We start from the raw sequence: 12,927 nt of genomic DNA, 5'->3' as shown, positions 1-12,927 counted from the left end.
TGGCTCTTCTTACAGAATCCGTTTTAAATTAAAGCTTTTCGGCTTCAAAATTCAAAAGAATAATAGTTGATTTAGACGACAGATGGCACAATGGGCTAAGTGTTCGGCTGGCAACCGGAAGGTAGCTGGTTCGAATCCCGCTTGGAGTGCATACTGTCGTTGTGTCCTTGGGCAAGACACTTCACCCACCTTTGCCTGTGTGTGTCCTTGGGCAAGACACTTCACCCACCTTTGCCTGTGTGTGTGGATGTAATTATGTGAAGCACTTTGGGGTCAATGCAAGTTGACTAAAAATGTGCTATATAAATAAAGAAATTTAATAATTTAAAAAAATTTTACTCACAATATCTGTGATCATGCCTTTAGATCTTCAGATAAGTCTCTTCGCTGTCGATAGACCTCGAGGCCATCTCTGGCCGAGATCTATTGTCTTCAGTTCCTCGGCTGGAACAGGTTTTCTGGCCAAAACCTCTTTCGAGATCTTAGTCAAACCTTCTGTCCCACTCTCTGGGACTGGCCTTCACCCCCCCCCATCAGAGGTATCCTTTGACTTAATGTAGCGGCAGATTTTTATATCGTTTAAGAGATTATTCCCTCTAGCCGCAAAGTGGACTGCATGATTAAGGAGAATGTCGTTATACTCATGTGAGCTTCTGTCAGAGACCTTCAGAGCTTGTTCACAGATAATACTTCATAACAGTCTTTTGATTAATAAATTCTTTATTATTATTATTTAGTATCCTTGAAATTAAATAATCTATCAGTACTAACCCCACTATTGAACAACCCCGCATTCAAACCATCTCTCATCGATAAAACATATCAACAATGGGATAGACTGGGGATTAGGAAAGTAGGGGATATGTATGAATTGGGCAAACTGTTATCATTTCAACATTTAAAATTAAAATTTAAACTGAAGGATAATCAATATGTGACTTTATGGAGAAATATATACATAGATTTCAAACTATATTTTTAGACCCTTTAGAAGAAGCAATGAATATTAAGGCTGATTCACAAAAACTAATATCATACTTTTATAATAATATATTAAATAGAGAATTACCCTCAACAGAAGCACTAAGAGAAGATTGGGAACATGAGCTAATGATAAAGATCTCGAAGGATAGATGGGAAAAGTATCTGATGAACACACATAATTGTTCTATTAATGCAAGATATAATTTAATTCAATTCAAATTATTACATAGACTATATTATTCAAAAACGAGGTTGAATAAATTTTATCCAAACGTCTCTCCCAGATGCGATAAATGTTTGTTTCAAAACGCTAATATAACACATTCATTTGTAGGATGTACAAAGTTGAATGAATTTTGGAGCGATATATTTGATATATTTACAAAGCTTTTCAAGTCCACAATAGAACCTAAAACGGAATGGATTATATTTGGAATAATAGTAGAAGATATCAATTTAAATAAAGACCAAAACTTTTTTTTAATTATGGGTTAATAATTGGAAAGAAATTGATACTTACATTTTGGAAAAATACAACCATACCAACTGTTAAAATGTGGATTAGGAATATGATGGACATAGCACGCCTTGAAGAAATGAGACTCCGACTAATAGATAAATATGACCAATTCTTAAGGAGTTGGTCTCCTTTCATCGACTTTTTGGAATCATGTGATGCAGCGGAACCGTAAAGATTGCTGATTTCAGTTCATGACGTGGATAGATCTACATCTCCGAATAAAGATTTGAAAATTTATCTTTTAAGGGGCCTTCTCTCCTATTTCTACTTTCCACTTTTTCTTTTTTTTATATATATACACACTTCACGTTTTTCTATTCTATTTTTCCTATTTTTCCCCTTTCTATTGTTTTCTTTTTATTAAAAAAACAATTTTTTAAAATAAATAAATAAATAAAGATTCTTTATTGTTGATGAAAAACAATAAGGTATACATCCAAACTTCTTCCGACTCCTACACTCTAATCTTCAACAAACTCCAGCTTATCGCTTTAAAGGTTATAAAACTCGTGTCTCCGTTATGCTTTGCATGGTCAAAGGGTATGCCTTCCCCATGCTGGTCCAGGGGCTCACGGCCGTTGTGGTCCGGATCCGCCCCCACTTCTACTCCCAGAGCGGGGCCAAGAAAATTGAAGATAGACACAAAATGCAGGAGTGACTCAGCGAGACCGGCAGCATCTCTGGAGAGAAGCAATGGGTGTCGTTTCGGGTCAAGATCCTTCTTTTCAGACTGAAGAAGAGTCTCGACATGAAACGTCACCCATTGCTTCTCTCCAGAGATGCTGCCGGTCCCGCTGAGTTACTCCAGCTTTGTGTCCATCTTCAAATGACGTCACGCGCTCCAGACGGCTGTGCGTACGCATGTAATCGCGCCCGACCTTCGCGGGACCATCGCGGCTCAAAGCGACCATGAGGTCGCGTAATTTGCGTGCCAAGGACATGTAAGTGGGACAGGCCCTTTAGGTAGCAATCTTCAAACTAAGGTACTTATGAGAACTACCACCTGTTGTAACAATATACACTTGCTTCACTCTACCTTTAGTTTGTGCTCATGTAATCTGAATGTTTCCTTCAAATTCAAAAGTTTTCTCCTTGTATACACATGGCAAATAATAGGCTAACTTGATTACACAGGCAATGATGCATCCTGTGCAAGATTATCCATCAATATCTGGAAAATGTGGGTGTAGGCATGATAGGGTAATTTTGTTACGATTAATGCTCTGTGCTTTAGTTAAGCGCTGTTGACTATATTTTTTAGCATTCAAATCTGCTTGACATGTGAGAGATCCAGCTTTGTGAATCATTTACAACCTGCTAATGTTGTATTTAAATCTTGAAACTGGTACCAGAAACTGTTCTGAAAGTGTGCTTGATGGTTCAGCATGACTTTGTGCAATTGTCTGGAGATATGTTTTGTGTTGGAATAAACTGCAGATGCTGGTTTACACCGAAGATAGACACAAAATGCTGGTGTAACTCAGCGGGACAGGCAGCATCTCTGGATTGAAGGAATGGGTGACGTTTCAAGTGCAACATTTGGCATAACATTTCTATAGACTTGGCAGCTTGCTCTAAAGGACCAAGTTTACAAAACAGTTTCTCTCTCTCCTTCCTTGACTCTCATGTTTTGATAGTTACTGTCTTGAGTAATGCACAGAAATGAACAAAATAACAACATGTTATTGATACATTCGGTGCACTGCACTTATATTTGCTCTTCCCTGACGCCATGGCAAAGACAAAAAAGGTCAGATATATACAACAAACATTCAGTAACCTTGATTGCACCATACATGCATTTTTTTTAAACTTCCTATTGGATACAACCCTTGAAGCCTTTGTGTTTAACCACTGATATTATGTTGGTTGATAAGTATTGTTATTGGAATATTTATGTAGTAAAATAACCTCCTGTTCTCCCTGACACTAACCAAATTGCACGTATGAACTTCTGATTTGGTAAAATATTTCCAGGTGTTTCACAAAGGCATGATCAAAATTTGACATCAACTGCATGAGATTAAAAGGTTACTGTAGGTTTGGTCTGAGCAATGTGACTTGAGGAGTGCTGTAAAGATGGTTAAAGAGGAGTAAAAATTCAGGGAAGGGATGTGAATCTGATCTTCGAGTGATAGTCAGGAATGTCAGAGACAAGCCGGAAGCTACCAGGAAGAACACCCAGGACATGGTCAGTCAGAAACATGGAGTGTCAATGCCATGGTAATACATTGAAATACTCAGGAGGCCAAGCAGCATCTGTGGAGAGTGGATGAAACTGAATTTTCAGTTACAGGTTGAAGGAATTGTATTGGATATTGAACTATTCAGACTCTCAACTGAGATAATTAAGCCTCTAAGAAACTATAAAGGCAAGGAATTAAAATTTGGCTTTAAAAGGAAGTTGAGCAAGAGAACTGGAGGTATAGTAGACAAAATGTGTGGAAAAGATCTGCAGATGCTGGTTTACATCAAAGATCTGCAGATGCTGATTTACACAAAATGCAGGATCAACTCAGCGGGATAGAAGGCACATGGAGAGAAGGAATGGGTGACGTTTTGGGTCGAGACCCTTCTTCAGACTTACCCATTCCTTCTCTCCAGAGCTGTCCGCTGAGTTACTCCAGCATTTTGTGCTCCCTACACATTTCATCTGCGCCACTGCGAAATCTCCTCAAGGTATGCCTACTTTGAAGTTCTCCCCCTCTCTGAGAATTCAACAACACATTCTCTCGTTGCTACCCCTCTGCGATTCCTCCAGCTCTACGACCACGTTTTATGAATATGAATATTGATTTCTCTAACTTCAAGTAACCCTTGCTTTCCCTCTCTCTCTCTGTCGCTCCCCAATCCTAGTTCTCCGACTAGTTCTACTGTCCTCCTGATTATATATTACCGATTGTATGCCATATTGTTGCCTTCCGTTCAGGTATCAATGAACCATTCTACATTTCCTTATCACCATCTGCTTTAATTTGTCATGCTCACACCTTACCCGGGTGTCCACCGTGTCCTGTTTTGGGTTGGGACCGTTCTTCAGACTGATTGAGGTGGGGGAGGAGGTAACCAACCATGTGTCTATCTAAAGCCCCACTCACCTGTATCAACCTGTTACTCACCAGGCTTTGTTCTGCTCCTCCTCTCGTCCAGTTTTCCCTCTTCCCCACCCCCTCACAACCATAATCCATCTGAGAAAGCATCCCGATACAGAACATCACTTATCTATGTTCTTCAGAAATGCTGCCTGACCCTCTGAGTTACCCCAGCACTTTGTCTTTGAGCAGAAGAAATGTAGTGTACTTTATATTAATTAATTAAGTGATAGTTGACAACTGAGTGATGAGAATCTAATGCTGCCATTAAATTATTTTACTTGAATTGGCTGCCCTAGACTATACTAATGATCATTCATTTTAATAGAGTCAGTTTGGTGTTGAGCAAGAAGACCTTTTAAAATGTTTGATCTGTACGATGGCAGTAACTCGAGGAGAATCCATCAAACGATATCACACCAAGCAGCAAGCTGAAGGTAGGAACAATTTGGTTTATCTATTGGTCATTGTACAGCTTATTCTTAGCAGCTCTACGATCAATGCAGATGGATTGGACAAAACCCTGTAGATGCTGGCGATTTGAAATTAAACAGAAATGCCCAGCAGATAATGCAGCATCTGTGGATTATAGTTAAATTTGACTTGCTGTTTAAATTCACTCCGTCGAAAATGCTATTTGCTCAATTCATTAAACAATGTAAAATGTGAGCTCTTTAGGAAACGTTAGGTTCATCTCTGATGATCTCTATCTGTTCTTGACTTGGGTAAACCGATTTAACATAAGTGCATCCCAGTTATTAGATTAGGTGGATTCAGAGATGATTTTTTTGCTGTTCCATTCAGCAACACTTTATGACAAATAAATATCCATTTTGGTAAGCTTAGGACTATGACAACTGGCTCCACTCCTGGGCAGGTAGTCCACCAGTATTTACTCTAGGATGAGTTTGATGCAATGTGATTTATGTTCTGAACCAACAAATACATTTTGTCATCATATACTCAAGATAAGAACGTTTTTCACTGTGAAAGCTTTTCATTGTACCTTGGTTCATGTGACAATAAACTAAACTGAATGTTTTGAATCATTCAACCATACTTGGTGTTCATTGCATCCAGGAAAAAATGGTTGATCTCATGGAAATTTCACCACAGAACTTAATTCAAGATTCAAAATTCAAGATTCATGCAAGTTTATTGTCATGTGTCCCTGATAGGACAATGACATTCTTGCTTTGCTTCAGCACAACAGAACATAGTAGGCATGACTGCAGAACAGATCAGTGTGTCCATATACCACAATATAAATATATACATACATGAATAAATAAACTGATAAAGTGCAAATAAACAGATAATGGGCTATTAATGTTCAGAGTTTTGTCCGAGCCAAGTTTAATAGCCTGATGGCTGTGGGGAAGGAGCTATTCCTGAATCAGTCTTCAGGCTCCTGTACCTTCTACCTGAAGGTAGCGGGGAGATGAGTGTGTGGCCAGGATGGTGTGGGTCCTTGATGATACTGCCAGCCTTTTTGAGGCAGCGACTGCGATAGATCCCCTCGATGGAAGGGAGGTCAGAGCCGATGATGGACTGGGCAGTGTTTACTACTTTTTGTAGTCTTTTCCTCTCCAGGGCACTCAAGTTGCCGAACCAAGCCACGATGCAACCAGTCAGCATGCTCTCCACTGTGCACCTGAATAAGTTCGAGAGAGCCCTCCTTGACAAACCGACTCTCCGTAATCTTCTCAGGAAGTAGAGGCGCTGATGTGCTTTCTTAATAATTGCATCAGTGTTCTCGGACCAGGATAGATCTTCAGAGATGTGCATGCCCAGGAATTTGAAGCTCTTGACCCTTTCAACCATCAACCCGTTGATATAAACGGGACTGTGGGTCCCCATCCTACTCCTTCCAAAGTCCACAATCAGTTCCTTGGTTTTGCTGGTGTTGAGGGCCAAGTTATTGTGCTGGCACCATATGGACAGTTGCTCGATCTCTCATCTAAACCCTGACTCATCCCCATCAGTGATACGTCCCACAACAGTGGTGTCGTCAGCGAACTTGATGATGGAGTTCGCACTATGACCGGCTACGCAGTCATGAGTATAGAGTGAGTACAGCAGGGGGCTGAGCACGCAGCCTTGAGGTGCTCCCGTGCTGATTGTTATCGAGGTTGACACATTTCCACATTTCTGCAATGGTATGAACATAGAATTTTCCAACTCCTTTATCTTGCTTTTATGTATCCTTCGACACTTGGTTGCACCTGCTTATCGCCCACAACTTCTGTCTCCTCCCCAACTGGTTCCATCTGCCCATAATTCCTCCCTTATCTGACTCCACTTAAAGCCTTCCTAATTTATCAGATCCCAACATCCACAGTCTCTTATTTCCACTTATCGCATACATCCTCTGTCTTCACCTCCACCTTCTCCTCTCCCCACCTAGCTCCAACTACCACTTTATCTGTCTCTACCTTTCATCCATCAGCCAATAACTTCTGACCCCACCTAGCTCTATCTTTATCTTCCCCTCAGCTGATTCCAGCTATTGCCTGCCAGCCACCGCCTCAGGCCTCTACTCTTATCACCTCTTTATACAATCTTGCTCCCCTCTACACTCTGTCCTAATGCTTGATCTCAACTAGAAATATCTCTGTCTCCACAATTGCTGTTTGAGCTGCTGAGTTTCTCCAGCAATTTGTTCTTTGCTCCAGATTCCAGCATCTGCAGTCTTTTATGCCTCTGTCTTCATATCCACAATGTCCTTTCAATACAATTTACCAAAGTTGTATGTCACCTCTATGCCAACTTGTCTCGATGGTACTTTTAAGTACCATCGAGATTCTCCATGTTTTTCATGGATATAATCAAATAGAAATTGATACCAAGTCAAAGAAGGATATAATAGGTTGTGGTTTACCAGATATAGATTTAAAGGAGGGTTTTATAGTGGGAGAGTGTGTTGGACAATTGATGAACTTCAGCAGAAATGCAACCCAGGTAACTTAAAGTACAGCTGTCAATGTTGAGATTCAGGTAAAGGATTCACAGTAGGATAAAGTCCAGGAATGTACAATACAGTTTAATTCTGAGTGAGCATCTTTGGTTGATGAAGTGCTGAAGGAAGCTGTAACACTACATTCTACATTTGGTTTATTTTCTCTTTTGCACAACCTGATGTACTCAAGTTTGGACGAGGTTTTAGACTGCAAGCAAAACAAAGTTTTCTACTGTGTCTTAGTACCTGTGATTATAAATTAATGCCCTTTTGTTTTGTATTGTAAAATTGTAAATATAAGCCATAAAGTGGAGTATTGAGATGCAAGGAGCTCCAGATGCTGCAATCATGAGCTGGAGAAACTCAACAGTGCTGGAGAAACTCAACGGTCAGGCAGCATCTGTGAAGGGAGTAGCCCAACAACGTTTAGGGATGGGATCTTCTTCAGCATTTGGGAAGAAGGGACCTGCTGAGTTCCTCAAGCAGTTTATTTTTTGCTCATGATTTTAGCATCTGCAGTTTCTTGTGTCTCATGCTCCAAATTAATTGATTTCCCTAGAGCTGACGGTTGACTTGATAAGTGGTGAGTGGAATAGAAAAGCTAGATAGTAAGAATCCTTTTCTGCTGGGGATGTGCCTAAGACAAGAGGGCATAAGTTCAAGGTGAAGTGGTAGGTTTGGAGGCTACTGAGATTTTTTCACAGAGAGTAGGTAGAATCTGGAATGCTTTGCCTGAGGAGGTGGTGGAGATTGATACTCCCACAACATTTAAGTATCTAGGTAGAACACTTGAATCACCAAGGCATAGAAGGCTATGGACCAAAAAAATCTTACGGTGATTAGTGTTGATTGGTATGATAGTTAGTGTGGATGTAATGGGCCAATGGGCCTGTTTCAATGGACTCTACAGTTCTATTGGCCCGATGATTCAATTGGCTAAAGCTTTCTTTAAATTTAACAGAGTTCGCTCCACCATTCCTATCCAACATTTTATAATCATGTTCAAAGATTCAGTATAATTTTTTAATATTGCTTTAATTTTTCTCTGGGTTGTTTACAGGAGTTTCCTGAAGACTACTTTTTAATTACAGGTACACTGAAGAATTGCCAACAATTTGCAGTTTATGGTTAGAGGATATGAAAGGGGCAAGTCACTTTGAGAAGAGCCAAGAAAATGATAGTTGTCCCACTAAAACATGAGCATAAAACAAAGAGGGCCATTAAAGAGGCAAAGACAGCCTATGGAAGAAGGTTAGAGGGGTATTTTAACGAGAGGGACCCTCGGCGTGTCTGGCAGGGCATTCAGCAACTTACCAACTACAAGGGCAAGGGGGGGCCGACCATCAGCAGCAGTAACAACTCGCTAGCTGAGGAGCTCAACCACTTTTTCCGCCCGTTTTGAGCTGAATGAGGCGGAGCCTGCATCTGCAGCCGCACCCAGCACTGACGACCTGCCACTCACTGTGAGTGCGGAGGACGTCAGAAGAGCACTCACAGGGTCAACCCCAGGAAGGCTGCTGGCCCAGATGGCATCCCAGGGAGAGTATTGTGGGACTGTGCAGACCAGTTAGCGGAGGTTTTTAACAACATCTTTAACCTCTCTCTGTCAACGTGCACTGTCCCTAAATGCTTCAAGACTGCTACCATCGTGCCTGTACCCAAAAAAACATCTATTACCAGCTTGAATGACTATAGACCTGTTGCTCTCACTTCAACGGTGATGAAGTGTTTTGAACGGCTGGTCCTGGCCCACATTAAGTCCTCACTCCCATCCACCCTGGATCAGCATCAGTTTGCATATAGAGCTAATAGGTCAACGGAGGATGCCATCAACATAGCTCTACATTCTGCACTGACACATCTGGAGCGCCCTGGCTCATATGTGAGGATGTTATTTGTAGATTTTAGTTCTGCATTTAATACCATCATCCCCAGCAGAATGGTGGACAAACTGTTTGATCTGGGTGTTAATGCAAACACATGCAGATGGATTAAGGACTTCCTAACAGATCGCCCACAGACTGTCAGGATGGGGTCCAATTACTCCCCAGTCCTGACGCTCAGCACAGGAGCGCCACAAGGTTGTGTGCTGAGTCCCATCTTGTATACAATATACACTTATGACTGTACACCAACACACAGTACAAACAGGATCATCAAGTTTGCGGACGACACGACTGTGGTGGGACTGATAAACAACAACGACGAGTCTGCCTACAGAGATGAAGTCCAAAAACTGACTGTCTGGTGTACCAAAAACAACCTGGTACTCAACCCATCAAAGACAAAAGAACTGGTCGTTGACTTCAGGAGGAAGAGGAGAGAGGAACCTGCTCCTCTACACATCAAAGGAGACATGGTGGAGAGAGTCACTGGCTTTAAGTTCCTGGGAATAAACATCTCCCAGGACCTCAAATGGCAAATGAACACCGTCACTCTCGTGAAGAAGTCACAGCAGCGGCTGTATTTCCTGAGGTCTCTGCGGAGAGCAAACGTCTCACAGCCGCTGCTGCTGTCCTTCTACCGATGCGCCGTGGAAAGTATCCTCTCCTATGGCATCCTGGTGTGGTTTGCTAGCTGCACTGTGGCTGAGAGGAGGGCGCTGCAGAGAGTTATAAAAACTGCACAGAGCATTACAAACGCTCAACTGCCCTCCTTGGATGATATATATAGGGCCCGATGCTTGCGCCGGGCCACAAACATCAAGCAGGACACATCCCACCCTGCCAAACACCTTTTCACTCTGCTACCCTCTGGGAGGCGATTCAGGTCTCTGAAGGCTCGCACCGGTAGACTAAAAAATAGTTTCTACCCATGTGCGATAAAATAACTTAATTCCAACAGAGAACACTGGGGAAGCAAAATGTAATTCCAAGAAATGCAACATTCTTTTAAAATTCTTTTTAAATACTTATTTATTATTTTTACTAATAAGTGTACATATGTGTCAATGGTTGTCGTGTTTGTATTTTTTAACCGGAGGAGATGCAATGGAATTTTGTTGCACAGTATTGTGCAATGACAATAAACGTATTCATTCATTCATTCATTCATTCATATTCTTTTTTTTTTATTTACAAGGTGCCTGCATTGTCATATTAGTAATTGATGTTGTGATAGGTTTATATCAGTTAGAATGAAGACTGGTGTTTCTTGGACATAATGTAGTTATTTTTCCAGTCATTTTGCGGTGAAGGATACATGGAACAAAATAAGCTGAGATTAAATATGCAGACAATATCAAATGCGAGGTGAAAGTCACGATCAATGGATGTTTAGTAATGAATGATTTCTGTTGATGCATGTGTGATTGAGGATTGAAGTGCAATTCATGATTGGGGTTGAATGAGTTGTATTACTCCCTGCATTACCTTTCTAATTTTGTGTAAATGTTATAGATGCCAGAGATTCTATTGCTAAGGTTGCTTATGGCAGAGTGTTTGGATGGATAGTCAGCAAAATCAACCAACTTCTGGCTCCAAAAGAGGAAATGGATATTGTCGAACTATTGGAGATAGGTATGTAACACAAATACTTCATGTATCATATAGCCATATAACAATTACAGCACGGAAACAGGCCATCTCGGCCCTTCTAGTCCGTGCCGAACACTTATTCTCCCCTAGTCCCATCTACCTGCACTCAGACCATAACCCTCCATTCCTTTCCCATCCATATACCTGTCCATGTATCAAAATCATGTGCATTAAGCTCCACAAAGTTTCTCTATTCTAACACTGGTACACCCAGGATAATGGTTGTTCTCAAAGTGAAATGATCCATGATTGCGGTTGAATGAGTTGTATTGCACAATCAAGAATAAATTCTGTACCTTTAAGTGGAAATACTCTAAAAGTTGCCATTTTGAATATTGGTTATGTTGAATGTGGCAGGTGTATGTTATTGTTTTATTTGATTTTTCCACCTGTTGCAAATGTCTTCTTGCATTCAAATAAAGTAGTTGCAAACAGCAATCCTGATTAGAATCTTAATTTTTTAGGTATATTAGACATTTTCGGATTTGAAAATTTTGCAGTTAACCGATATGAACAAATGTGTATCAATTTGGCAAATGAACAGCTTCAGTATTTCTTCAACCATGTAAGTAAATCTGTAATTTAAGAATATATTGCTAGTCTAGGTGTTGGGTTTTGTCAGATTTTTGAAAATCGTTTCAGCTTATTAATTATCCATGTTACATAGTCCTTTAACTGGACACTGTGAATGTGATTATATTCATGTATAGTCTTTTCTCTGACTGGATAGCACACACTAAAAAAGCTTTTCACTGTACCTGGGCACACGTGACAATAACTAAAACTAAACATAGTTCTCTGTACTGTTGTCAAGGTTTGAAATTAAAATCACAACATAAATGCATTTTTTCTGCAGCATATATTTTTAATGCAGCAGGATGAGTACAGGCAAGAAGGAATTGAATGGGAGCTGATTACCTTTAAGGACAACAAGCCAATTCTGGTAAAGATAAGAGTATTCATTTCTGCCAAGCTTCTTTAGGCCACTGACATTTTGCTTCAGCTTGTTCAAGCATAAATTTTCTCTTTACAGAATCTGTTCTTAGCAAAGCCATTAGGAGTTTTTTCCCTACTGGATGAACAAACTGCATTTCCACAGGTGAGGAGCTGAGTTTTGAATAAAACTGATTGTGGCTTGATTGTAAAATGAAAGTGGTTATTCACAAGTAAAATGCAGTAAGCTCTTTCTAAAGGAGCAAATGTTTAGCATTGGCAGGCGTAAGGTGTGGAGAGAGAACAGCAGAGGTAACTTTTCAGGACAATGACCTTTCATCAGAATGTGCCGATGAAGGGCATTGAACTAAAACATTCAATCTGTTTTATTCCCTATAGTTAATGCCTCATCTGTTAGGTATTTCCAACCTTCTCTATTTCCACCATTATTCAAGTTGTCCATTTATTCCAGCTTTAGGATTTGCAATTTTTGAACAAATATACATTTGTCATGGTATGTAAGAGCCAAATTAGAGAGTCCTTTTCAATTTCACTACTTCCATTAGGCATAGGAGCAGAATTAGGCCATTCAAGCCATCATGTCTACTCCGCCATTCGATCATGCTTAGTATATTTTTCCCTCTCAACCCCATTCTGCTGCATTCTCCCCGTAACCTTTGACTTCTTTACTAATCGAGAATTTATCGATCGCTGTTGTAAAAATATCCAATGACTTGGTCTCCACAGCAGTCTGTGGCATTGAATTCCACATTCACCACTCTCTGACTAAAGAAATTCCTCCTTATCTCCATTCTAAAGGTACATTACTTTATTCTGAGGCTGTACCTTCTGGTCTGAGACTCTCCCACTACTGAAAATATCCTCTCCACATCCACTCCATCT

At 40.5% G+C, this 12,927-nt stretch overlaps 1 protein-coding gene across 1 annotated transcript in view; it reads left to right on the top strand.

The window, feature by feature from the left end:
* Positions 1-12,927, top strand: part of LOC116979772 (myosin-IIIb-like) — a 170,085-nt gene that overhangs the window by 79,953 nt on the left and 77,205 nt on the right. Inside the window, exons 9-13 of the mRNA XM_033031548.1 lie at positions 4,925-5,033; positions 10,954-11,073; positions 11,556-11,656; positions 11,948-12,034; positions 12,125-12,190. Of these exons, the coding sequence (XP_032887439.1) occupies positions 4,925-5,033; positions 10,954-11,073; positions 11,556-11,656; positions 11,948-12,034; positions 12,125-12,190 (483 nt within the window). The remainder of the gene's footprint in view (positions 1-4,924; positions 5,034-10,953; positions 11,074-11,555; positions 11,657-11,947; positions 12,035-12,124; positions 12,191-12,927) is intronic.

This window comes from Amblyraja radiata, chromosome 1 (genome assembly GCF_010909765.2).
Source record: "Amblyraja radiata isolate CabotCenter1 chromosome 1, sAmbRad1.1.pri, whole genome shotgun sequence".
NCBI lineage: Eukaryota > Metazoa > Chordata > Chondrichthyes > Rajiformes > Rajidae > Amblyraja > Amblyraja radiata.
This window is presented reverse-complemented; position numbering and strand designations above follow the sequence as displayed.